Source organism: Harpia harpyja, chromosome 2, assembly GCF_026419915.1.
Source record: "Harpia harpyja isolate bHarHar1 chromosome 2, bHarHar1 primary haplotype, whole genome shotgun sequence".
Lineage (NCBI taxonomy): Eukaryota > Metazoa > Chordata > Aves > Accipitriformes > Accipitridae > Harpia > Harpia harpyja.
The window spans coordinates 53364769-53392676 of NC_068941.1; the positions used below are offsets into that span (position 1 = coordinate 53364769).

Here is a 27908-nt window from a genome sequence, read left to right on the forward strand (position 1 = left end):
GTCTTAGCAAAGAGGGGGATTGCTTTCCTCCTTGTGTGTCCTATTATTTTGCCATTTTTATTTTAGTGTTTGGCTTGCATGCTTATTTCATTTGAAAACCTCATGCAGTCAGTCCCCAAGCCAGTCAAGCTGAGGCGGTAACACCAGCCCACCCTGCTACTGAAGCCTGCTTCTCTCCCCCTATGGAAACTTGTTTGTCATGGGGAGGAAAAAAGAAGTAGCCCCAACTGAAACTTGAAATACCACATTACATGAGAGCAATTACCATATATGCACACGTGCACAAGCACGCATGCACACACACATGCAGAGAAATATATATATACAGCTCACCATATTGTACTCTGCTACATAATTATTATTTTTCAATTGAGGAAAAATAAGCCTATGAAATCAATGCTGGGACCCTTGAGTTTTAAGCGTATTTGCCACTGATTACCTACACTCTTCTGGGCCAGTGATGTCCTTTTCTTTTTGCCATTTTCTGTCTATAAAATGGGAACAGACCTGCTTAGCAACTAATAAGTGAGTGTTTATGAAGATCAAATGCAATAGAGATCCTTAGTAATATTTGTTTTCTCACTTTTTAAAAGATAACACAGAAGGTTTTCAGAAGCTAAGATTTTGAATTGCTTCTCTGAAAGCCTTCAGGTTCCCTATGAACTTGGACTGAAGCAGGGTTGTGACTGAAACCTTGAACACATAAGAATCCTTTGTAATGTCTTATATGTACCTAAGCTTCTTTTTTGAAATTCATAATGTTAAATCAGTGCCTTTGAAATGGCTACTATTATGTTGCCAATTCCTGATAAGAAGTTGTTAGGTTAAGGAGGCAGGATGCCTATTTTTGGTTTAGTTCAGACTTTTTTCCCAAGATCTCTATGGTCTATTCATCCAAGCCTCACCTATCCCTCTAGTAATTCAAGAAAGAGATGTTACCTTTTGGACTTTAAATACCAAATGATAAAAATAAATGCTTTATCTGATTCTCAACAAAAAGCTTCTGTAGTAAAAAAAAAAAAGCTGGGGGTGAATAAAAAAAAAGACAGCAAAAAGTTTTGAAACCATCTCCCTTTCCTCTTCATCATCGATAGCAAGTGATCCGATTCCCTTCAGTTCAATTCCTGCTTGGAAGAAGTATTTTTCCTTATTCCTAGCAAGCCCTGTCAGACTATTTCCATACTTCTTTTTACAATTAGGCAAAACTTTACCTATGTGTAGCAGGTAGGCAAAAATATTTGTAAATTAAACCAGAATTTCCCACTGGTTTCAGCCAAAGAAAACTGGCCTCCCCGCCACTGTTAGAACTGTTGGATTAAACTGTATTTTTATTTATTTCAAACTGTGCTTATAAGGGTACTGTACTATTGTTCACCAAGCAGGACGCCATTTATAGCTGGGAACATTTCTTCCTCTACCCTGCTCTAACATAGCCGTATGAATCCAGACATTTATTTTCTTTTATTAAAAAAACAAAAAAGTAATTTAAAATGTCTAAGAATAAAATGTTGTGGGGTTTTTTCTGAAAGCCCTCAAATTTTAGCTTTCAGTTCATATGAAGAAAATTATTTTATTTCAGTTTGGCCACCGAAGCAAAAAATCAATTACATTCACAGTTCTAGCTCTTTTTCCAAAGCAAACAGCCAGAACTTAAACTTGGTCTTTAATTATATATTTGATTCATCCCAGTAACAACACTTGACTTCAAACAATGCAAGAGCAGGAGGAAACTTGCTCTGAATTCCTCTCTTCAAAGAGAAGAACTCTTTCAGATACCATGTCAGAAAACTTTAAGCTGAAACCAAACAAGATAACTGTGAGAAGACTGAATACAAGAAGTTTTAGCTGACAACAGGAATAACGTCTCAGTACTGAGAGGAGGCCTCCAAAATTGCTTTTAAACAAATCTCCCCACATTTGGGAAAAGAAAGTTGACCTTGCTAGATGGATTGCTTATTCCTCTCATTCCCTCCTCCCCCCATTTTAATATGAAAATAACTTTTCATAGTTGTAGGAGCAAATTATTATTTGCTTAAAATTATCACACAACAAAAATGCATCCTGTTATCTGTGCCCAAAACTATGAACCAGTCTGATTCCTACAATTGATTAAGTAGAAGGTACTGTGTGTTAATCATATGTACTGTATTACTCTCGTGACCATTCCCGCAAGTGTACAAATTAAATAAAACTACTTGAAAGACAGTCACCGGTTCATTACTGCACAGCAAATTGCTCAAAAAGAATTGGGATATGTGTGCTTTATCCAACAGCTGCAGAGCCATCCCCTGGCTTTTTATCTGATACTTGTTACAATAGCTCTGGAACTAGACTCAAATCTTTTTATTTGGGAATAATTATGCAGAAAGCCAGCATAAGGATCACTGTGGTCTTGTTCCCCCCACCCCCCAGCTTTGTTCTGTCTTTCTACTTCTTGACCTCATTTTTCCTCCTCATTGCTTATTCCTATTTGTCTCATGTCTTTTTTAATGGAACAGATTGATATCTAGGGCTGTGTCTAGACTAGGAGAAAGGTTGAGTTTAGTTCAGCTGTAGGTTGAAGCTAGCTGGCCAGCTATATTCAACCACTTCTTGACAGCTGGAAATGCACTGCCACAGTTGGTTCAACTTTCAGACAGTGCAATAAGAGTTTATGCTCCTGGCTAGAATTTAATTTGCTTTTACATCTGGTAAAACGGGTAAGTTTTTTAGGTTTGACTTAGCTACGTAGTGCTAACCAATTTATCCCAACCTCAGCCTTTGATGAGAAAAGTTGAACAGTTCTAGAAGTTCTCCTTACAGTTTTTCTGGTCTGAGGGTGAAAACATGTTCTATTATAAGCTTTGCGTAGGTTGATGAGTAAATTGCTAGATGAGTAAGTTGCATGATGGAAAATATCTTATATTTTTATTAGTGGAGCTCTAGGCCATTTTTTTTGCTCATCTTTCTTACTTTTTCCTGGTTGCGACCAGTATACAAAGTATCAATGGAAACATGTCATTCCTGATGGCTGCTCACAGTTGGAAGGAGATGAGGCTGAATGAGAAAGGACCCCACAGTATTTAATTTTCAATGTTCTTGCTGGGTTTCATTCACGTCATTTCTACTCATGTGAGAGGGATGGCTGCATATGAAACCCTGAATCATTCTTTGGCGTGTGTTCTGCCCACAGTAGTATGGCTAGCCAGGCGAGCTGAGGTGGATACTGAATTGATTAACCCAAAGCTGTGCAGCAAGGCAGCAAAGGGATAATGTCTCAAGGTCTGCTGGCTTTGACGTTCAATTCATTCACCGACGGTCATCCTTTCATGGGTTCACCACTATTGAAAAATTTCAATTACTACCAAAATTACAGTCCTCTGATTTTCCGCGCTCTTAGAAACCTGACACAGCCCACTCTAAGAAAGGTTAAATAATTATAAAAACATAAACGGAAGTAATTTATTGGCAGCATTTTCAAATCCCTGCGTTGCAGTTGTAATGCTGGCACCACCTGATGTCAAGCACACTCAAAGCTGTCCCACGGAGGAGGAACCGAGTCCCCTCGTGCCGTTGTGGTTAACCGGGGTTCACAAAACCCCGCTTCCCTGGCGGCCTGGCCCAGTTCAAGATGGCGCCCTGGGCGCAGCCACAGGCACCACTGGGGTGAGAGGATGGGCGACCGCCTTCCCACCGACGAGGCCGGTAGGCTGGGTGGGTGTCCTGGATATCCTTGCAGGGTGCGATGCTTTTTTAAGGCGGTGGCGTGACTAACCAGGCCCTCCTGGGGAGAGCCAGGACGCAGCGGCTCTTCAGGTGCTGAGGGGGCAAAAAGAAGGCGCCGTTGAGGGAGGTGAACCCCGCTGGCTCCACGAAGGGGTGCCCCGGGGGTACAGATCTCTCCCGGCCCCCTTCCCTCCACCGTATCCGGTCGGCCCGGGGCGGGAGCGGTGCCCGAAGGGGCCCGGAGACGAGGCGAGGCGAGGCGAGGCGGGCCTCGCCGCCATGGCCGCCCTGCCCTTCCGCTCCTTCCCGCCGCTCGGGGCGGCGCGCGCCGCCGCCCCCTCCCCATTGGCTGCCGCGGGCGGCGCCCGGAGCCCGGCGCTGCGGGGTGCCCGGCGCTGCGCACCGCGCTCGGCGCCCGCCTCCCCCGGCGCTCCCCCGCCAGAGCCACCGCCGGGAAGGAAGGACGGGAGGACGGACAGACGGACGGACGGAAAGGAGGCGGAGCGGGCGCGGGCAGGAGGGGGCCGCGCCCCCCGTGGTGCACGGGGCTTTGTACGCGGGTGCCTGCGAGCCGGCCTGAGCCCCGGCCGGCGCCGCACGGGGGAGCGCGGAGCCCGGCGGGACCCGCAGGCCGCGCCGGGACTAGCATGAGCCCGGGCGGCGGCGCGGCGCCTGGCGCTCCAGCAGCAGCTGCTCGCGGCGCGGCGGGGCAGAGGGAGGGCGGCGGGCGGGCCGGGCAGGCGGGCGGTGCGGCCGGCGGCCTCCCCGCTGGCCTCGCCCCCCGCGCCGGCCGCCCCTAGCGCGGAGCCGGCGGTCGGTCCAGCCCCGGGGACAGGCGGGCGGGGGTCGGGGTCGGCCATGGCGAGGCGCGACGCTGCCGGAGGCCGCGGGCCGCTGCCGGCCGCCCGGGCGCCGCGGGCCTGAGGGGAGCGGCGGCGGCGGGGGAGTCGCGGCTGCTTCCGCCGGTCCCGCGGCCGGGAGAGGCGCCTGCGGGCCCTCCCTCCTCCTCCTCCTCCTTCTCCTCCTCCTCCTCCTTCTCTCCTCCTCTCGCCGCGCCGGGAGGTGCCGCCGCCTCCCCAGCGCCGGGCGCGCCGCCGTCGGGGTCGCAGCCGGCGGCCGCGGGGTTTTCCTCGTTTGTTTGGGCCTTTTGTGTCGCGGCTCACAGTTGGCTAAGCACGGCCGGGCTGAATCGGGCCATTGTTCGGGACCCCCGAGCTCCCACGCTGCACATCTCTCATTCCCACCCCCCGTCCCACTTCCCCCCCCCCCCCCCCGTTTTTTGCCTGAGAAGCCACATAACGTGCCTTTCCTCCACGCGAATCTGGGAGCTGTAAGCCGGACCGATTGCAAATGAAGTGTAATGCATTGTGGGACGTGTGTAAAATTGGATCATTCGAGGGGAAAAAAAAAAAAAAAGGAAGGGACCTGCGGCTGGCGCCCTAGAAGAGGTAGCAGCGAGATGCGCGCAGGTTGCGCCCCGGCGGTACCCGCGCTAGGCTGATGCCAGGGAGCGCGCATCCGGCGAGCCGCAAGGCCTGACCCATGCAGCGGCGGGAGGATTAGGCTCGGGCATCCTCAGGATGAAGAAGACGCGGAGTACGACCTTGCGGCGGGCCTGGCCTAGCTCCGACTTCTCCGACCGGGCCTCAGACCGCATGAGGTCCCGCAGCGAGAAGGACTACCGGCTGCACAAACACTTCCCACCGGCTTTCATTTCCCAGGCATCACGGGGCTACATGACATCAGGTTTGTAACGTTATTTGTGTGTGCGAGAGAGCTTTATTGCGAGGCTGGTGCGGGATGTGTGTCTGGCTGGGAGGGCTGTGTTGGTGGGTACGGAGGGGAGCCTGCGACTGGGAGCCCAAGTTGTTATGAATAATGCAAAAAAAAAAAAAAAATAGCATACATCCACCATTTTGTACCTCTGCAAGATTCACAGCGGGGCCCTCACAATATGGTGTTTAAAATCTATTAGTGGAGTGAAATAAACGTACGAGAGAAACGGTCACGGCTGTCGTGGAAGGGCAGATAAAAATGACTGGGTGCGCAGAGCATGGAGCCCTTTGCTCCTTTTGTGCGTAAAAGCATGTGCTGGGTATTTACTGCTGCCCCACACGCTCCCCTTTAAATGCAGTTAACTCTAGTTAACTCGTTGGGGTTTCGTGTTTTTCCATTTTGGAAAGGAAAAGGGTCACCTGTGATTGCAAACGCTTTCGCCTTGTTACAGGCTCTCTGGGTTTCAGCTGCATGTTTCTGCAATGGCAAAGCACGCTTTGGTGCAAATGACTATAAACACATTGGGATCTGTTATTTGAGGTGTAGAAGGAGAACAGACTTGTGTATGTGGGGGAACGCACACGTGCCTGTGTATTTGTTTGTCAGTTGCTTTCAAGGGAGGCTGTAGGGAAATAATGGACACTGCACCAACATGTTTGTGCATGGGAAAGAGAGAGCGCAAACAAAACAAAAAACAGCGCAGGGAAAGGCAGGCACTGGGGAGAGGCTTGGCCTCTGACGGAGTGCTGGTGCGATTTTGGAAAGCCTCAGTACTGTTAATGGAAGCTGCTACATCCTGAAATGCATCTTAATGGCCTTAGAATTCAGACATTTCATAAATACCCGAAATAAGACTTGGGAAAATGCTGATGGGGAGGGGGCTGGGGGCAGAAAATCCTGGAAACCTCCTTTGTTGTTCTACTGCCTGCTTATTGTGATGGTCGGACATAACGTTTCATTACTATGATGGCAAATTCCAGTTTATCATGAAGGCACGTTTTCCCTCTGAGGCTCAATTTAGGTTGAGTGGGCAGATTCCTTTAAATGAGAAAAAGAGGGAGAGGGAGAAAATGAAGGTATTTATTATGCATTACTGAAAACATTTCCAGTCCTGTGCCCTGTCCCATTCCCCCCCCCCCCCCACCCCCATTTCTGCTGCAAAGGTTGAGCCAAAGATTGTGGTTGTCAGTTATGTGCTCACTTTCCTATCTCTGGCCCTAATAAACATATCTCTTTGGTCAGGATTGGTTTCTCATGTTTTAAAAATGTCTCGTGACCGTTATTTCTTTAACGCCCAAGCACAGGGGAAATAATACGCATTTTATTGAAAAATCTGCCTGTGTAAGAATATTGTGCTATTTTGGCAATAGCTGCTCTGATTTTTCCCTTTCCTGGGAAGCCACATATTGAGAGAAAATGACAAGGATAATTTATGCTTGAACAGCTGAAGAAGAGGAGAATGGTGGTGGTGGTAGAGGGGTGATTTTGTTTCATTGGTGCTGCAGGACCTGGAAGTGGCTGGGAAGCCAAATCTGTCCTTACTGTGAAGATTTTTGTTCTGCGTGAATGTCCTGATATTCCCACTGTAAGATACACTGTGTCAGTTCTGTTGAAGTCGGTACTTAAGGCCTTTCTTTCAGTGTGGAAGCCCGTATTTAAAAGAGAAGGAGCTCACGTGAGCATTTTGTGCCAAGCGGTGTGGTTTTTTGCTTGTTTTTAATTCTTCAGGGAAGCAGTCTGGCTCTGTAAAAGCTTTATCTTGGCAAGATTGGTACAATCCAATCAGACGGTCAAACACCAGCGATCTGCAAAATCAGATGTGTCACCCTGCATTTTTTTGGCAGATATGTGTGTCCTGAGGGGGGGCAGGGGGGGCTAGATTTGTAATCTGCTATAAATGTTTTAAAGTAATCTCCAGACCCCCGGAATACCGTGTTTATGAATATACAGTGCATTGATTTCAGTTGCAACAACTGAAGAACAAACATCATGTTTAGTTTGAGTAATTTGCAAAAGTTGTTGGAGGGAGAATACATTGAAAACTAAAATCAGCAAATTTTTTTTTTTTTTTAAAAACCAAAACAACAACTTAGTAGGCTTTTAGCTGGAAATGCAGTTGTTCTCTTGATGGATAGTTTTCACATTCATTTATTTTTAAAGGATCCTTGTCCACTGCCTTTCCAAATATTAGTTTTGGGAGGAATGGCTACTGTATCTAAACACTTCTCACTATTTGAAGGAAACTCACTTCCTTACAAGAAATCTATCGGAAGTCCTCTGGAATAAAAGTTGTGGGGTTCAGGAATACAAACACATTCTTTGTCAAGCAGAATGTGGTAGGGGAGAAAGGGTCCCGAAACACATGGGCTTTTCAGAGGGCTGCATTCTGTTTATCCCAACCATTTAACCTCATCGCAATTAGTATTGTTGTGGTTCTCTTTTAATTAAATGCCGCATTGTTTGGGATGGGGGTGGAGAGTGGGAAAGAAACCTTGGGGTTTTGCCTCAATTACTCCGCTTACGGAAATATGAAAAAGCAGACAGTCAAATGGCCTTCAAGAAGATGCTAAAAAGCTTGAAACGTTAATATTCGAGTATGCCTGAATGGTGCATGGAGAATTGTATATATATTTCTTTCAGCACAGAGCAATACTGAGTAATGGTGTTGCAGTCAATGCTGTGGTGTTTTATCTGGGGAAAATACAGTCTCTAAGCAGAACTGTGTTTATAATGGAAGTGCAAACCTCATGCAAGAGTGGTGAAGCACACCCGATTTTAAGGAGCCTTTTCAGTAAAACTGAGTAAGGACCAGTTTGATGTATGCTTGATTAGAAGCAGCATTGGTGGCTGGCAGTCACATTTTCAATACTTGGGGAACAAACTGCCTGTAATTACAGAAAATTGATGCAGATGCAATTCATCTGAAATTTAAAGATTGTTTGACAGATGAAGGGAGATGTAAGTAAGGAGGAAAAAAAGCAGGGAGTTTAGAAAATCACACATTTTTACTGCTGAATAATCTCTTGATACATGCTATTAAATCGGCTGTACTCCAGGGTTTCTTTAGGCCTCCTAGCAACCACTAGGTTCAAAGGCTATGCAAGGAGTTCATTGTTCATGCGGAATATTAATTTCCCAGTGGAGGACTGACTTGGAGAAAAAACACTGAAAAAGAAAACTACAACAATGTAGAGCTTTGACCTTGCGTGAAAAGAGATGTTGAAAAGTTTGAATCCAATAAAATTCATACACGTTACTGAAAAAGGGGAAATGTACTTGAAGTTTTTGATAGATTGCTGCTTAATTGAAGGGGAAATAAAGAAATAGTATGAAACTGCCAAGCAGGATAAAACTTACTGAAACTTAGGAGGGCTCCAAATGGTCACACGAAGTAATATGTATAGCTTTTGAAATGTAAAAGCTTCTTGCTTTTTTTTCTTTTTTCCCTCCTAAATAACAAAGGCAGATCCTGGATTTTGTTTTAGCGGAGAGAACTGCACCCTGTGGTTGACTGAGACGTTAAATGTTACCAGAACTGAGTAGCACTCTGGAAAGAACTATTTTTTTCCGCAGCCTTTCTTGAGCTACTGTAATTGAAGATCTTGGTGTTGGAGGTAATGTGTCAGTTGGAGGTGGGGGTGGTGTAGGGTAACAGTCTAGCACATGCAGCATGGAGGAATGTCTGAAGAGCTTTCTACAACAGTAAAAACTAATTAATTCCAGAGCATGCTTATTTGAAGATTACCTTCTGAAAAATTTGCAATTACTTTATTGCTCTTTGCTATAAAATTTCCCTGCAGAGGTTTCAGTGCTCCAAAGTTGAAGGGTAGAATTCAGTCTCGGTGTTGCCCTACTGTTGTGGGAGTCTAATTACCAAGTTGAAGCAGAAGGGAAAGGAGAGAAGTGTTTAACACTGCTATCCAACTGATGGCATCTGTGTGCGAATTAAAATTTGTAGGAGGAAAAGATATTCTCATTCTCTGTTTCAAGGATATGTGATGGAAGGTCTAGGACTGCCTCTTCAGCCTCCTTGAACAGTAAGAAGAATCTTGGGAGTCATTTGAGCAAATCTGAAAGTCCTGAGCTTTTTTTTTTTATTTTTTAAGCTTGAACCTGTAACTCTAACAAAAACTAATATTTGGAGATAACCATCCGTGGTATGAAGAACTCAGTTTAACGTAATTGAGAAATGACAGATACATACAAAGCCTTGAAGCTCATTCAGTTCTCCTGTCCCTTAATTCAGTTATCCAAAGGAATACGTTCTAGCTTGAAAGTAGCTGTGTTGTGATTAATATTTAATGGAATAATCAGTATTGCATCACCTTCTTTTTCTCTCAATGTGGTATTAAGAAACACCTTCCAATTTATCTGCTTAACAGTAATTTGATCTATGTGCCCCTCTGAATTCTGAGTAGCTTTAGGCTGTCTTAGACCAGACCCGTTAATGGGACAGTAAAAACTGAGACCGTGTAAGGTGTCAATGCCTAGCAGGGCTAGCTTTGCCTCTTGGCTCCTGCTCCGTCTCCTCTGCTTCAGTCTGTGCTGACCTGGTGAACCCCAAGTGGGTCACTCTGTTCAGTTACTTCAGGGGCTATGCTTGCTTTATTGCTTGGAAAGTTGCTCCTGGGCTTGCTGTGCCTTCCATTCCATTTTGGCCTCTGCAGCATCCACTTACCCTAATGGAGAAATAGGAACTTTTACTGCATCCTGATCAGGGGAGGGGGTCTAAGTGTGCTCTGTCTTCAGACCATAAGCTTGGTCCAAATTCATAGACCAGTCATTTTTGCACAATTTCTAGCTCATTTCCCCCTGAATGAACACAAAAGACATTCTAAAGAAGCCTAAAAGAATACAAAAGACAATCTTCTCTCCTCCTTCTGTAGAACCCTGGTTTTCACTCCTGTGGTTGGTTACCTGTGCAGTATTAACTCACATACAGGGCTGTGCCCATGCCTGTGTGTTACACCACTGTCTCCACACCTGGTCCTTTCCCCCCAGATACCAAGAGATTTTCTGCGTATCCAAGACTTCACCTTTAGACCAAGCTGCGGACAGCGTCCTGTGTACTACTTGCGCATTCAGCTGACCAAACTGCATTTGAGTACCTGTTGTTCTTCCTGGCTGCTGTGACCTATGAGCAAGGGGATCTGGAGTGGCTTTTCCGTTCATGTCATTAGAAGTAAAATCAAAGAGGAATGAATATAGGAAAGAAACAGAAATCTGTGTGTGTGCCTATCTTACCTAGACCTGTTCATGTTTCTATCTCAGTTCAAAGCACTCATCCCTGCAGGGCTAAGTTTCGGGTTATTTTTCCTCCCCGGCCTCTGTCACTGCTTGCATTCAAAGTCCGTGTGTTTTCTCTGCTGGTTTGCTTGGACCTTCGGCCAGGCTGGCATGCATCGAGGTGCTCCGGGATCAGGTCACCAGAGGGTGTCATCTCACTGGCGTTTGTGCAGAGGTGTCAGTCTGAATCTGAATACACTTCTAGGTGTGTTTTCCAGTAGTCCTGTGATTGCAGTAATTTGTTATATGCACACCAGACATGGTGGTAGCCTACTGAAGATACAGGACGCTCCTCTTTCAAGTATAGACAAGGGTTCAGAAGAAACAGTACTGATTCATCACAAATAGCTCCCAGTCTCTCTCAGGTGTAGAAACTCTGTCTTTGTTGGCAACATTTGATAAACCTAAAGGGTGTTGAATATCTTGCCATTTTGGAATTGAATAGCAGCCACATCTTTGCAAAATGCGTTACTTGTTGGAGGAGGCTGAAATGTGAGGATTTTGCAGATATCACCTTGGTTTAGCCTAGTGACCTGCTCAGTTGTGAGCAACAATAGGCTTTCATTTGTATGCAGGAGAGTTCATCCCAGAGTAAACTACCATCTTTGTAACATTCTTTGCACAGTTTTAAGAGGTGTAAGTACAATTAGGTATGAAGACTAAAAAGATGATATTTTGCTAAGCATGTTGTAGAAATCCTCCAAAAATTGGGGGTTTCTTTTCAGTATTCTGGGGAGCTTCTTTAGGTGACTCTGCTTCATAAACTGTAGCAGGTTGTAGAATATCTCTGTGAACAGCATTAAAACCAAATCATCCTATCACCTAAACTGGGCCGTGATTCAAGTAAAGCAGTGCTGAAAAAAAATTTCAGATACAATTACTCTTGACTCCTCCTGAGCATGCTTTTACCTGGTTGGAAGAGGCCAGACAGTATGTCGTGGTTTAACCCCAGCCAGCAACTAAACACCACGCAGCCGCTCACTCACTCCCCCCCACCCAGTGGGATGGGGGAGAAAATCGGGAAAAGAAGCAAAACCCGTGGGTTGAGATAAGAACGGTTTAATAGAACAGAAAAGAAGAAACTAATAATGATAATGATAACACTAATAAAATGACAACAGCAATAATGAAAGGATTGGAATGTACAAATGATACGCAGTGCAATTGCTCACCACGCGCCGACCGACACCCAGCCAGTCCCCCGAGCGGCGAAACCCTGCCCCCCACTTCCCCGTTTCTGTACTGGATGGGACGTCCCATGGTATGGAATACACCGTTGGCCAGTTTGGGTCAGGTGCCCTGGCTGTGTCCTGTGCCAACTTCTTGTGCCCCTCCAGCTTTCTCACTGGCTGGGCATGAGAAGCTGAAAAATCCTTGACATTAGTCTAAACACTACTGAGCAACAACTGAAAACATCAGTGTTATCAACATTCTTCGCTCTGAACTCAAAACATAGCACTGTACCAGCTACTAGGAAGACAGTTAACTCTATCCCAGCTGAAACCAGGACACAGTATTAAAGCCATGACCAAAAATTGTCAGCCAATTCAGAACTTGTGTAAGAATTGCTAAATAATACAATATTAATTGTGGGGGGGTTTTTTTTTTGCTTGAAAGGCATGATACATTACATTATTTTAAATTATAAAGCTACCATTAAATTACTGGAGCTGGATATTTGGTGGGTTTGGTGGAGTAGATATAAATCTGAGCCTAGAAATATGGGTTGCCCTTTGTAAGAAGTATCTAATGAATACTGTATGCAATTCTGCCTAACTATTGGGTTTAATTTTCACCAGAAAAAGGAAAAGGAGTGGTAACCATTGAAACTGAGACCTGAATGCCTGAACTTAACCAGAACATATTCAGTTATAGGTCTTTTTTTCTAGCTAGATTAAATATGAGGACAGAAAGACGAAATGAGGGCTAAAAGCTTCTCTAAAAGTCTCAGGGAACTGTGTGCTTCTGTACTTGTCCTTGCAATAATTTTTGGTGTCAAGGCCAGTGGCAACCAGAGTAGGCCTAGGGAGAATGCTTGAGTATTAAAGCTGCAAAACTCTCCCAAACCAAGCAGTTGTTGCTCCCAAGTGACTGCCTCTAGCAATGAGGGGTATGAAAGTTGTTTATAGCTACTGGCTTGCTCTACTGATGCTGTTTTGTATCTCACTCTTGGATGACATATAGGTGCTGGAATTATCTTGCTCAAATAGACTTGGGGGGGGAAGACCTGGCTTTACAGGAAGCATATTTGCACATGCAGCGTAATGGAGTGGGTAGAGCAGTCTAGTTTAGACAGAACCCCGGGCTCTATTGGCAGCTTTTAAGCAGTCTGCAAAAGGTAACCAAAACAAGAAAACTTGATTTTCAACAGGCTTGAATTCATTATAAAAAGGATAGCAAGTTTCCCTTTTCCTTCCTCCAAAGAAAGATTAAAATCACTGGGTTTGAAAGTCAGGAGGTGAGGAAGGTGTTCCCAGTTGTGTCAGTGGTCACCTTTGTTTTCCTGGGCACTTCAACTGTTTCTGCAGTTCCCTACACTTAGATTGTAATCTGTTCAGTAGGAGAAGTGTCTCCTTTATTTTGTACTGTAATATTGCCAATCACAAAAAATGTCCTATCTCAACCCAGGCTTTGAATTGGTAACGGTGGGTAAGAATGAACATCTAAAACCAGGTGTATTCAGTGTGAACAAAGCAGTCCTCATTCCGCAACTGGAATCCTGTGTTCAGACAAACCTTTGGATGTCACTGTGTTCATAAGGATTTTCCATCTCGCCTTCCTGCAAGCTGAAAAAGAAGGCCTGCTTATAATACCAGCGGTAAATGATGTGTTATTCAGTACTGTTATCACTTCTACCTTGTCAACCAACTCCTCACAACCCAAAGATAGTTGTTTTTTATCAAAATGGAGATCATGTGATTCCTATAATTTTTAAAGTATAGAAGTGGTTCTTGTTACTTCAGTGGGAAATGCTGTCTGCAGGAGATAGCTACAAATGCATGATTCATTAGAAATCTCAACTTGTGTTGTTGAAAAAACAGATCTCGATGGTTTTATTGGATCTGATACAGTGTGAAAGCAGAAGACAAAAGAGGACGGGTGAACAATTTATTTGAGGAACTGCTTTTAATTTGTGGACTTATATGTGGACCTATGTTTCTTGAGGGTAGGGATGGCCTGTGTATTGCACATGCATTTCAGGTATTGTGAATGAGAAGTTGATTGTATTTCGACTAGGTCTTTTCATTTAATGAAAGTAGCAAGAAGAGAGACAGCAGAGGTATCTTGCAAGTCTTTCATTTTGTATCTGTCGTGTAAAGTTACTCCTAAGTTTTGTTTCTCTGTGGTCCATTAGAGGTATTGGTGGCTAGGCAGTACACTGCATACTTTAGCTTTCAGCTGAAACGATTAAGCAGTAACTGCTTCTGTTTAGCAGTTTTTCTTTACAAGAGTTGTCCAGATAGCCTAGATGAACTGTAGCCCTCTCTCTTCCTTATGCCTTATAGACCAGGGGTTTTGTTTTGAAAAGTATGTCTAACAGTAGGGTAGAATGGACTCCTGGACACTAATCGTCATCTTTCCAAACGTGATGGAGAATGCAGCTGCAGTTTGTCTGGGATGCTGGAACTGAAGCAATATGAGAATCCCTTCTAGAGTTTGGGTACTGTCCTCAGTGCGGTATGCATGTCCATGAAGCATCTCGCACACCTGTTCTTGAGGTGCCGAAAGTGAGTAGAAATCTGCATTTAGTGATCTCAAAAAACCTTTGCCAGCTACTATTTTCTTTCCCAGCTGTATTGTCTAAAGAAAAAAAATGAATGGGCCTTTGTAGTGAATTTGACCTCAACATTTTGAGGCCTGAAGAGTATAATAGACAATTCAGAAATACTTACTTAATGTGGCCTGGAAAAGGCAAAGTTCAGTATGAAAGCCGAGTTCATCATAACACAGGAAGCTGTGCTGGGAGAACCTAGATTATATAAGCTAGTTTTCTTGCCCATTTGTGTTCTTTTAATTTCCTCCATATTTTCCTATGAATTTCCTGTTGATGACCTGTGACCTAGTGTCAGAAGATGAACTTCTGACCATATGTGATAAAGTTTTAAATGCCATAAATTGGACTGTTTATCTTATAAGGCAGTAAAGATGACGTACTAAATTCCATTGTGGTACTTAACTTTGCCTCTTAAATTTTCACAGTGTTTTAGAGCAAAGTACCATTCTTCATTTTCATAGGATGTTCTAAATTCTGCCCTCCTGTGAATTTACATTCTTGGATCAAACAGTGACCTTGTTTTACTACACGTAAACCTTAAACTAAATATTTTTTTAAACAGGGTGAAGCGGAAATATTTTTTACAAGGTTTTCTTAAGATTTGTGTGCTTTTAGGTGTAAATGCTCATGGCTGGCTGGGTAAATAGACGGAACAAAAATTTCAGAGGAAAAGTTTTATTGGCTTTAACATTAAGTTTGAAACAGCTGCAACCCCCACGCGTAAATTGGGCATGTCTGCAGCATATCTCTTTTGAGAGACAGAGGGCAGTTACCACTGGCCGTGGAAAGTTCACCCAAGGTCCAAGTGGTCCCTTAGCCTCTGGTGTTAACTTCGGGGCGGGTTTAATGATGCAGAGACGGGATCACAGGTGGGAGCAGCATGGCTCGCTGCAGTTAGTCCGCACGCTGACTTCCTCCCTTTGCAGTAGTCCAGTCCAAACTTACGAAGAAAGGAAATCCGTATTTTGGGGTTTGTAATATCTTCCTAGGTCTTTAGTCTCTGCTTTCATTGTGGATGGATGTAGTTACTTTCTTGCTCTTTAGATGTGAATGTTTTACAGTTGTACATGTTATATTGGTTTGTAATGGAAATTGTGAAAAATCTTAGGGAAATTATGGGGAGTGGTATGTATGTATACACTTAGTCAATAGGATCATTGTATGGAAGTACTGTGAGACCAGGGCTTAGTGAAAATCATTTGGGCTTCTGTATGTGACAAGTGTCCTTCCATAGGCATTGAATTTTAGGAGTGAAATCTTGAAATTGTATTTGCGTGGGATGTCTACATAAGAATGGATCTGGTTGGAATATGTTCACAGAACACAGAAGCAAAAAATGGGTTTCTACATTTTTTTTCCAGCCAGCTCTAATGAAGTCTCAGCTTCTGAAGAGCTTTTTAGAATCTCTCTGGAAAGAGATATAGCCATCCCTAAATGAAAATTTTGCAGAATTTTTTAAATTTTTTTTTTTTTCTTCCTAAAATCACAAGGTGTGTTTTCCTTTGAGTCAATCTTAGGTTCAGTCTGTATAATTATTTTCATTGCAGAAATATTCTCCAGTAACCATGAGTGTAGAATTAAGGCATCTTTTGGAAACCTCATTTTAAAAACCACGTTCTTAACTACCTCTTTTCACAAGAGGGTGAAGTAGCTGTGTAAGGTATTGTTTATTTTAGAGCCACGTGCAGTAGCTTTTCATCAGATACGTGGTCTGCCATATTGCCTTGTGCAGCACAGTAAAGCATAGTTTATATAAGTTTATTAAATTTTATATGTTGCAAACCTGTGCTCTGTGTGTGTGCACTAATGGTTATACATGAGAATGCACGCTAAGTCCTCAAGGGTCTGATTCTGTCCTTTAGTGGGAAAAGTGCACAAATTTTTGGTTGACTGTTCAGGTAGAGAACCTTAATTCCCAGCAGTGCTGCTTCCCAGAATGATGCACATACCCATCTCTCTTGCACCTGTTGTTTGCCTGTTCCCCAGTTTCCATCAGGGAATTGGAAAGGCTGAGGAGAGCGTAGCTGTAACTGCTGAGTAATGCTCCCTTTTAATTGAAGTCTGCTTTTGAATAAGGGCCACAGTTTGGACAGCTAGAGAAACTGGGGCAAGCTTACCAGAAACAAGGGTGGGTGTGATGGCAGCGAACAAAAAGAGGAGTCGTGGGCAGAATTGCTGTTCTGCCAGAGCAGGCTTGTGTTCTTGCATCCTGGTCACAAGAAGTACGCTTCCCCAGCTCACCCTTAGATTTCAGTTTAAGTCATTTAACTTGCTGGATTTAAATCAGGACCATTGCTCCTTCACTTGCATGTCTCTGAGCTCATTTCAAAGGCTAATAATTGATACAACTTTTTTCTGCCTACCAGATGATAATGTCATTCTGTTTTCATCACAGTGCTGATTGTTCCAAATAGAGCAATAGGCATGCAGCAGTACAGTGCGTTCAGCTTTTTATGGTTATCCCTTTTTATCCTAAGAGTGTTTCTTTTTCACATCTACAAGAAATGTGCTAAAGTAAAATGAGGTGTTTCACTGTAGCTTGCATTTACAGTTAAATCGTGAAAAGGTAAGTTAAAAAAGTTGAGGAAAAAAGCTTTACCTGCCTGTGTCATCATAATTCATTCACTAGTTAATGGGGCAATTGAATAGGATGGTATATTTCAAGCAATGAGGAAGCATACAAAATGATGTTGATGTTGGATTTTACTCATGGGCTGGTGTCAAACCAAGCTCTGTCAGTACCAGGTGTGGCAAAATTGGCTGGCGGTGCAGCTGCCCTTGGGAAGTGTCATTTTATCTCTGGTAGTAAATTAGCTTCAAACCCAACTTTTCAGATCAGAGGATTTGACCTGTGTTTTGTACTCCTAAATGGATGTGTGTATGTGATTGCTGTGCATAACGTTGTGAGGGCTGTTTTGTTATGGGGGACCAGCAAGGAGAAAAAAAATCTAAAAACTGCTGTGGTATACGTTGCCATGCAATGACAGTTTTGGATGATGGCTTTCCAGCAAGAGCTGGAAGGAGTGTGGAAAATTTTTCCTCTTTTACCACAGGTGAGAACGCAAGAGTGGCCGTGCCAGTTTAGACCCAGGTCTGTCTTGCCCACTCTGCCGTGTCCAACTATGACCACCAACAGGTGCCCAGGGAAGTGGAAGAAGAGAGCAAGTGCATGTGGTGCTTCCCCCGGCATGCTTCCCCACCTCCAGCTGGTTCAGGCAATGTGGTTTGTTTAGCAATCCTCAGCAGGTTTCTCTTGCAGGTATACTCTGTGGTACCTGTGGGAATGTTAGGGGAGTTACAACTGCTCACCTTGTGTATGAGGAGCTGCCCTGTGGCTGTCCTGAGTTGTGTGCATTATCAGTACTAAACTTGTATTAGGTCTCATCCTGTCCTGTTCTGCAGCATTTCTCACTAATGAGGAATATACGCACATATGAAGAAGGTTTTAAGGCTCTTGGTATTTTTGGTGGTGGATGAGCAGCAGATCAGCTGTTAGGTCAAGAGGCAACATCAACCCCCTCTCTACAAATACAACACACAAATTCCAGATTCCTGTAACTGGGATATTAATAGTATTCACGTCATCACACATTCTCTTCTGAAGTCATGAAAGAAGCATTTGTTAATTATTTCTGCAATTCCACTTATTCCTTCTTTTACTTAGTTTTATTCCCTTAGTTCCTCCCTTTCCTTCCCCTCTGAATCTGGGCATCATGAGCCATCTCATCTTGAAGGTGACACATGCCTAGATGAAAGGTTTGCATTAAGCAGGAGTTTCTTGTTATATCAACTCTTGACATTCCAAAAATGTCAACTCCTGATTCACATCGCAAGCAGGGTCTGATGCCAAGATGTTAGTCGTTTCCAAATCTTCCGCTTATTAATAAGGTAGAACTGCTGTTTCAAGACAGAGTTGTCATGAAGAACTACTGCTGAAGCAGATCCTAATGTTTCATGTCTCCAAGGTATCCCCTTTCCTTATTTTGGAGGCACTGGCTGGCTCACAAGATTAATCTTGGTTAAGAGGTGATTGTTCAGCTAATAGCTAAAGGCCATGACTTTCCAGCATGGCTTCCTGAGCTTGTGACACATCGGGTGTCTCAGTGAAAGCGCTGTTTTTTGCAGGAGCCGAATGTTCAGCATCTCTGAAGGCTGGTAAATTGAGCTGTGTGGGTTTCAAAGTGCATGTATCTGGATTTGCATCTGGGCCTGAACTGACCCCATCCATGTGCTCAGCAAATAGGCTGCCTTTGAAAATGGTGGTGGAGCATAGAGCTGAATAGCTGTCCAATTGCTATCATCTCTGAACAGCTGCCAAAGCATCCATCAAACGTATGTCCCCAAGCCCTGTTAGTTCATAGACCAGCATCAGAGAAATGTTTTCTGAAATAGATTTCAGGTGTGTTGTGTAAATGTGGATAGAGACAACTGCATGTGATGGTTCTTCCAGTGATGCTGTGTGTGCACTGCACATGGTCCAGCCCTCCCAAGGGACTCTGTATGCACATTCAGTGATGATCATGGGAATCAGCTTTTTGCTGTCTATGCGCAAAATAAATTTACCGTCCGTGCCGAGTGGCCTAATGTATAGGTTATAGATCATTTTACCTTATACTTATGTTCTTTTTAAGACTGCTTTCTTTAATCTTCACCCTTCTGCTGAAGTTTTTATATTCTACTTGTTAATATAGCATCAGAGCACATCCATTTCATATATTCTATTTGAGGAGACTATATTGTATACCGATGTGAGTGTATTTTGTTTATGCTTTGTGTACATCCGCAGGTGTTTAATTTAGATGCGCATGCTGTTAGTAATTGTAATTGATGTTGCAGATGTGTTTCCTAGGAAGACTAAAATATAAATGTTGGAAAACCAATGAAAATGGTAGAAAACATAGGATGCAAAACAGTAAAAATGATAGAAAAGTGATGAAATTTTAGTAATAGACTTCAGTTTTAAAAAAACTAAGAATTCACTCTCGGCAATCTTTTAATTTGTCACTTCTTGTTTCCTCTGCAGAAGTGTTGTTAACCGCTGTTGTAGCACTGAGATTCTCACAGGAGATTGATTCTTGTCCGCTCCAGTCCATGATCTGATCTGTCTAGTGGGTGCTTAATCAGAGTAACTCCACAGTAGATGATTTTAGAGGCTAAAGTTACTGTTGCAAATTACAAAATTTAGGATTTTAAATTCTAGTGCACAATAAGAACATATCAAATGTGCCTTACAGGATCTAAACCCTTTAATTTGTGAACTCTTGAAAAAAGCACATGCTTTTAATCTGTATTAGCTAATCTAGAAGCAACAGCAAAGGTCAAATGTTAAATGTTTAATTTGACTTCTCTAATTGTAGGATCATTGAAAATGACCTGATAGACCATGGGGTCAGATTCTTCTTTGTATACCAGTGCAATTCTATTGATTTTTAACTGAGTTGTTGCTAGTTTAGTGTAGCGTGTGAGCAAAAGCAAGGCCTTTGAGTCCATTGCTGGCACCAGTAGAGAGTCAGGCAACAAAATTGGACTTTACTTGGTGATGGTGAGGGAAGACCAAGGATCATTTGCATTATGAAAATCAACACACTTTAGTCCTCTGTCTGTTAGTGGTGTTGGTTTATTCCGAATTGTCTGATTTAGAGGGAGATACTGATGCTCACATTGAGTAGTGCCGTATCTTTGCAGTAACGTTATTGAAATGAACAATGTTACTACTCTGACAGTGGTGGTCTCAGTCTGGTCTTGCATGTGCGTGTGGGCCGGTGATCCCCTGCTTGCACAAGGGGCAAAAGGGGACCTAGAGCTCTTGGTGCTCAGCTGGAGGCGAAGGAGAAGACCCTGGGGTACTTACGTCAAAAGCACGTAGGTGAGGGAAGGGGAAGAACTGGAGCCTAAAGCGGTTATTGCTGAGTATTACTTGCAGACAATCCTAAAATTAGGGCAAGGTGCCAGATTTTGTGGTAAGATGTCATGCCGTGCTGAAGCGTGCTGTGGTGTGACACCATAGTTTACCTTTCCCTCCTGTGATCCTGAGCTGCACCTCACTGTCATTGCAATATGACAGAATGTTCTGGTTTTGGCTGGGATAGAGTTAATTTTCTTCATAGTAGCTGGTATGGGGCTATGTTTTGGATTTGTGCTGAAGACAGTGTTGGTAACACAGGCATGTTTTCGTTACTGCTGAGCAGTGCTTACACAGTGTCAAGGCCTTTTCTGCTTCTCCCACCACCCCGCCAGCGAGGAGGCTGGGGGTGCCCAAGAAGTTGGGAGGGGACACAGCTGGGACAGCTGACCCCAACTGACCAAAGGGATATGCCAGACCATATGACGTCATGCTCAGTGTATAAAGCTGGGGGAAGAAGAAGGAAGGGGGGACATTCAGAGTGATGGCGTTTGTCTTCCCAAGTAACCATTACACGTGATGGAGCCCTGCTTTACTGGAGATGGCTGAACACCTGCCTGCCGATGGGAAGTGGTGAAGGAATTCCTTGTTTTGGTTTGCTGCATGTGTGGTTTTTGCTTTACCCATTGAACTGTCTTTATCTCAGCCCACGAGTTTTCTCACTTCTACCCTTCCAGTTCTCTCCCCCATCCCGATGTGAGGCGAGTGAGTGAGCGGCTGTGTGGTGCTTAGTTGCTGGCTGGGGTTAAACCATGACACAGTCCCTCCCCTTGATTTTACCCATAGTTTGGAGGACAGGGAGTTGGACCAGAGGCTGATATTTAAGTGAAGCAAGAGTGAAGCAGGCAGAAAACTCAAGTGTTCAAAGGGAGGTTTCTCTGAGTGGAGGCTGCAGGGCTTTCCGTGGTAGTTACTCACAACTAGCTATTAAAGCAAAGAAAGCCAGGAAGTTTTTGTGAGCTGTGTTTTCCCGTCACTTTCTTTCATAGAGCTTGTTTCTCTTGTGGGTACTCTGTTGTCTCTTAGGATGGCTGAGCTTTGGCTTCAGCCTTTCCTCAGTACATCTTGTGATGGGTCACCAAAACTTGTGGGGATATAAGACCTTTGAGACTGCTCCCCCTCTGTCAAATTTGCTTGATATTGTCCAAGAGTTACGATGCGGAAGAACTGACAGTGCAGGGCTAAGAGAGACAGCAGTGTCACACCACATGTTCCATTGTGAAACCAGACGCCCAAAAAAGTCTACAAACATGTCTCCTAGAAATATAGGGGGGCCCTAATTTCAGAGTATTTCATTTACTTAGTAGTTAGATTATAGAAAAGTTATGGTTAACCCCAAAGCATTTTATTAAGAGCAAAAGGTTTGTTTTGTTAATCCCAGTTTCAGAGCTCTTCACTAACAAATTCTTTTAAGATTTTCCCCTGCCTCTTCAGCAGTGTAGAGGAATAAGCTGGGTAACTGCTAGAAACCTGTAGGCTATGCTCTCTGTTGCAAAGCGTAAGTGCCCCTTTCTACTTTGTGGGTAGGATAATTTATTTAATGCAGCATCAAGGGGAACATTGAATGTGTAAATATCAAAGGAATGGGCCACAAATAAAGTTGGAACATTCAGCAGCATTTCACAACTCTGAAACAAAATGTATGAAGTGCATTGTTAGCAAATGTTTATATAAAACATGCTATGGTATTACATTGAACAATTATACCTCGCTTATCTCAGGCACTTATCTCTAGCTAAAGCCAAGTGGCTTGCAGGTTTAAATTGCTCACTATTTTTGAAGTCAGTGTGGTAATGAAATATGCTAAGCAGCTGGGTTTTATGTGTGAGCATTTTGGGTATTTTTTTTGGCCTGACTACTTTGAAGACACAAAAATAATGTAGTCAGAAGGAAAAGGCCAAAGTCTAATGAGTTTAATTGCGAAGAGCTGATGTTCGTAGTTGCATTTAAACCTTGTCTTTAGCATTTGCGTGTCAACTTTGCCATTTTTGGAAGTCTTTTGTATAGAAATATTTATATGAGTGTAAATCCTACACCCCCCTCTTGTAACCTCTTTCACAGCTGCAAAGGGCTCTGATGACAGCGGGGTTGCTGTTCCCACGGTCAGGAGCAGGGTGGTGGGACTCTGAGACCCCTTGCACAAGGAGCTGATGGCCTGCCACCAAGCCTGTCTGACCAAGCATTTGTGAATGGATGGGAATAGTGTAAGCTAATTTGTTGGATATCCCATGGCTCCTGCTGTGTTGTATACTTGTAAAAGCTGCCTGAAACCAGATCAGAGCAGCAGTGAGAATATGTTGAGGCAGGGCTTGTTTCTAGAGATCTAGAAATCAGTTATGCTCAGATCTTTCTTGGTACGTGTGGGTTCGTTGTATTGGTTTTGTTCTGTAAAGAGCAAAAGGCATAACCTGCTTTTGTAGCTTGCATTCAGATAAAAAGTTAATGTTTGCTGTATAGTTTAAAATGGCAGAGATTTTTTTCTTTTAGTGTGCGAACCACAGAAGTTGGAATCTTATGTTGCTTGTCCTCACTTTCATGATTATAAAAGACTATCATCTCTTGTTTGCAATAATGTCTCCATTGTGATTGCAGCTATAGTTTACACGGAGGAATAACATTAGGTAACAAATTAATGTTAGATTTATAGCTTTTCTTAGGAGATTTCATCAAACAACACCAGCCAGCTCTTCATGTGACATGAGCAAATGCTCTGTGGCTCACCAGTAGAGCAAACCTCAGAAATACTGTGATCTGGCTTTGGAGGTCAAAGGTGGGATGTGCTTTCTGGTGGTTCTCAAGGCATCAGCGGTACAGAACAAGTAGAGGTGTGTTTTTTATGGTCTTAACGGTAAGTGCACATGCTTTTAAGTGGTTTCTTTTTTATTTCAAACCTAGCACTCCTTAAGTTCCTATGCTTCTCATCCTGACTAATCAAAGGTTAACTTTTTTTTCCCTTCCCTTACTTCTCACTCTTTTTACTCTTTACTCCCCACATTGCAGTTGGGAACAAGTAGAAAGTCCAATGTCAGATTTCCTGAATTTTACTCTGTATTGGTACCAGTGAATCCAAAGAAGCAGGTACTACTTTGTAGCCAGAGACAGGAAACCCAGCAACTTGCTGGTACTTAAGTGCTGGTTCGTAGCTTCTTAATGTCACCTTCCATGTTTAGCAGTACTTTGCCAGCTTCCATGTTGTGATTTTTTTTTTTTTTTTTTTTTTTTTTAAACTACCCTTCTAGCCTTGCCTCTCTGGGCATTGGTCAATTGGTCAAGTGGACCACGGGTCCAATATGACATTTGAGAAATTCTTATTGTGCCCCTGGCTCTTGAGAGAAACAGCTTAGCATCAGTTTTACAAAGGGGATTTGAGTCTGCCTGGAGGGAGCTGCGTTGTGGTACTTGGAGGAGCAATCAGACAAGCGAGAGTAGAGAAATAGCTCAGGAACCCTGAAGCCGAGAGTACTGACATGTCAAGGGGTTTTTAAGCTGCATTTTTGCAGGATTTATAGCCTTTTTTTTTTTTCCCCCAAAATGTCACTGACAAACCTTCCTCACACCAAGAAAACAAGGTGTATTTCTAAGATTGTGTCACCAAGAGAAAGACTACATTTTTATTTGTTTCCTTTGTTGATACCCTAATGTGTCCTTTAAAACACCTTCAAATATCTCAGGACTGTTGGTGTCCTGACAGTGAATGGCTCTATTCTGAATTATTTCCAAAATAAAGCTTTTACCTTTTCCTGTGGACTTTGCCAGCAACTTTCAGATAGTTTCCTGTGACGTTTGTAGGAAATTTGATCTGTAAAATGTCAGCAAGTATAAGGAGAATTTCAGAAAAACAGGTTAAGCCACTGATTCTGAGCTACCAGCACATCTGCTTTACCTCTGGTTCTCTCAAATGAGAGTGCATCTCTGCAGCAGCAAGACATTTTTTGCTCCTGGCCTTTACCCTGAGACCCTTCTGCTTTTATTTCACCCTTACCTCTTCTGGGCTCTCTGCCCCCAACTGATGACCCTGCTTTCAGAAAAGGTCCCTTCCCACAACTTTGCTTTCTGCTATCATACCATGTAGGCAGAGCTTGAAGTGTGAGGCTTTGAAGGTTTCAGGAAGCAAGATCAAGTTTGTTTTCACAGGGGAATCAAAACAGAGCTCTGACTAATCAACATAAGCAAGATATCAAGACCTATTGGATTTTGGGGTACAAGCAATTGCTCTTCAAGTTACTTACTATGAATATTAAAATACTGTAATCGGAGAGAGAATATTTATTAATTTTTTATTACTAGGTGGTGTGTATATGTGTGTTGTCTCTATATGGATACATTTATTTGCGCCCAAAAGTAGTGGTACTTCCCTCACACCTAGTCAGGATGTTTTACTGGGATCTGTACAGACCAAGCTTAATGTAAATCAGAGCGCCTTCTCAGTAAAGATGCCACAAGAAGTTGTAGCAAATTGGATATATGTTGAGTTTTTCTTGCTACCTTTTTATTAAAAAACAGCTTAATTTAAAGATCAAAACCAAATATTGTGCACTGATCATTGGCATGGCTTGTTTTGTTATTTGTGGGTAAGCTGTTTTGTTGTTTTTGCTGATCTGAAATCTTACGGTTTGGGGGAGAAATAAGGTAGTTGTGTTTATTTTTTGCAAGAGCAATGTGATATTTTGGCTTCCAAGATGACAGTGGTATGTTGAAGTAACAGTTTAAAACTAGAGGCAAGTGCATGTTTGTTGTGTAAAAGTCACTGCTAGCTGACAACTGTAGTAAAATAATCTTGAATTTGTTGACCTAACTTTACATAGCAGATAGCAAAGAAACTTCATCCCAGAAATATAAATTCAGATGTTAAATGATCTGGGATGTACCTTTCCCCCATTCTTAAGCCATTCATTAAAAAGAAGGAAAAGAAGAAAGAAACAAAGAGTTAAGGTTAAAATACTCTGACCTTTAATCTAGTCATTCTTCTGTGAAAAAAAAAAGATATTTAAAAATCACGTGGCTTATGTTGCACCTCTGTTCCAGTGGCAAGAGTACTTGTTTGAATTCAGAGCATTCAGGATTTTAAAGTAGTTTAGTCAGACTTTTATATTTGAACTAAAATAAATAGGCATACAGCAAGTGGAAGAACATATAGTCACTCTGCTGCCTGAAAATTCTTTTGAGGTCAAGAATTTGAAAACGGGAACGTATATTGTGGCTTGTGGACACAATAGGAACAGCTGGTGCTCAGCACTTTTGAAAATGAGGTCACTTTATTCTTGGTTGAAATGTGCAAAATGGGTCATCTGGGTATAGGCTTAAGACAAAAGCTAAGCACGTGGCCATTTATAACCAGGTTGTCCACATTTCCAGAACTAGTTGGTTAAAAGGATTTAGTTAAACAAGGGAACACTGGGATAGGTCTGCATTTTCACCAACTTTTCGAAGCATAGCTCCCACTAGGAAGATAAATCGCTGCCATATATTTTCAAAGATCTGCTCATCCTAAGGATGACATCATCTGTGTTTTCCACAGTCACCCCTCCCTCTTGTGCCTTTCTGCTCGTCCTTCACATAACCTACTTTAGGAAACACTGCTCTATTGTAGAGTCCTTGGGAACGCTGCCTCTCCACCAGTCTCAGCCCTGGGACTTCCTGGTCCTGCCAGCAAAACAAAGGAGAAAATCCCAAACATGCACAAAACCCATAGCATCATCAGCAAAATCTAAAGATGCATTAGGAAAGATAACAAGAACTCTACTTAGATTTGACTGTTGAGTTTTCATTATAAATATTCTGTTCACAATATGCATAAGTTGATAGCATTAAGGCCCAGATTCTGCACTTCTGGTTAATTGAACCACTGTTGCTAACACATCCAAGGTGATAGTGCGAGTCACAGGATACAGGTATATCAGAGTTTGCAAATTTGAGACCTGATACTGATCACTGTTGACTGTTGCATGAAATGCATCAGAAGTTTAGCATGAGAACTGATAAGTATTTTCAATAGGGGTTTGCAGGTCTTGGATTCCAGACCCTGCCTCCAGTCATCCCAGTAGCCTGTACAAATTGGCATCCGACTGAAGACTTGGAGGGTCAAAATCATAGGAAAATTCAGATTGGAAGGGATCTCAGGTGATAACATTCCAACCTCTTCCTTGTGAATACAGGCTGTTTCTTTCAAGTGGAGTTGAATATTTGTGCACAAACAATGCTTTTAAAATTAAATTGTTAATTTAGTTGGGGAGTAGTACATGCAAATCACACTGGCCTTAAGCAAAAGCTTGAAGCCCGTGCTAAAATAAACTGCACCCCTAATTCAAGACTACCCGGTTTTGTCATTAATGATCTTACCTAGAAGTATATTTTGTTAATCTAGGCCTATTTTACGCCATTTCTTGCTTTAATTGCAAAAATACTGATTTCATGGATTACATAATATGTGTGTATCGTTGTTCTCTTTTTTTGTGCAGTTTTATGTCCAGTTGATGGAATAACCCAAGAAAGGATGTAGTGACATAATCCAGAATAAACAAAGCAGAAGGAAAAAAACCTGTTCTCAAATCTTGTGCATTTTGCCTTCTGAGGTGGACCTGTGCTAGAGTTAGCTAGGGCTGCATCTCATAGCTAGCAACAGATTTCAGATGTGCCTATGAGAATGGTTCTCATTATTTTATTATTATTGTAAATTTAATTTACTGAGGCAGGGTTGGTGGTTGCCTTCATACAAGTGAGGTATTTTGCCTGTCTAAACCAAGCTTACATTTTGGCTAGTTTTTAACAAGACCTGTCAAAAAGAGCATGGAGGAAGACAACAAACTGGTGATAGCAACAGTGCATTGAATTCTAGACTGGGAAAGCAGAACATAAGGAGGCAGCTCTGTGGTTGGCAAAGTGCAGCCAGGGCTGAGCTGGGATATCAGCACACATCGTCACAGAACAGTGTTTTGCTTGTATGACATGCTTGTCGTAGGTTTGGTTTTGAAAAGTGTTTCTCTTCACATATATAGTTCAATGAAAGTTTCTTCAATGGATGTGATAAGTATTAAATGGCAGCTAAGTAGTTAATATGAAGATGCATAATGGGTTGGGTCTTTTTTTACCTCTTTACCACAAAGTCTTGGATATCTTTCAGGAGTCAGAAATATTGTCTTGTGATACCACATGGCTTTACTACTTTCAGTTTCACTGGTAGAGGAAAGCACTTAAAAGGTGAAGCATAAGATTCCCACAGTGTCTTTCTGTTTCCAAGGTTTGAATTACTGCACTGAAGAGTGATTAATCACTAGCCAGGCGGTGGAACAAGGGTGGCTGGCATAGCAGACAGAAGCAAAATTGTCTGCTGGATGCCCAGATGAATGGGTTGTGTTTGGAGGAGCAGTGGTGGTGTCTGTCTTGTTTTCATGTTGTGAATTTTGTCTCCCTTTTGACTTCATCCCAAGTTCTAGTAGATGGTTTTCAGGTTATGAGGGAGACTGC

The 27908-nt window shown here is 43.0% G+C and overlaps 1 protein-coding gene across 2 annotated transcripts in view; it reads left to right on the top strand.

Annotated features, from left to right (window-relative positions):
- STOX2 (storkhead box 2) overlaps window positions 1-27908 on the top strand; it is a 148511-nt gene that overhangs the window by 68240 nt on the left and 52363 nt on the right. The window contains exon 1 of one of the 2 annotated variants that reach the window (XM_052779745.1): window positions 4959-5451. The exons of the other annotated variant lie outside the window; for it this stretch is intronic. Within the exon in view, the coding sequence (XP_052635705.1) occupies window positions 5286-5451 (166 nt within the window). The 5' untranslated portion in view covers window positions 4959-5285. Of the gene's footprint in view, window positions 1-4958; window positions 5452-27908 lie in introns of those variants that run through there. 2 annotated transcript variants of the gene reach the window in all.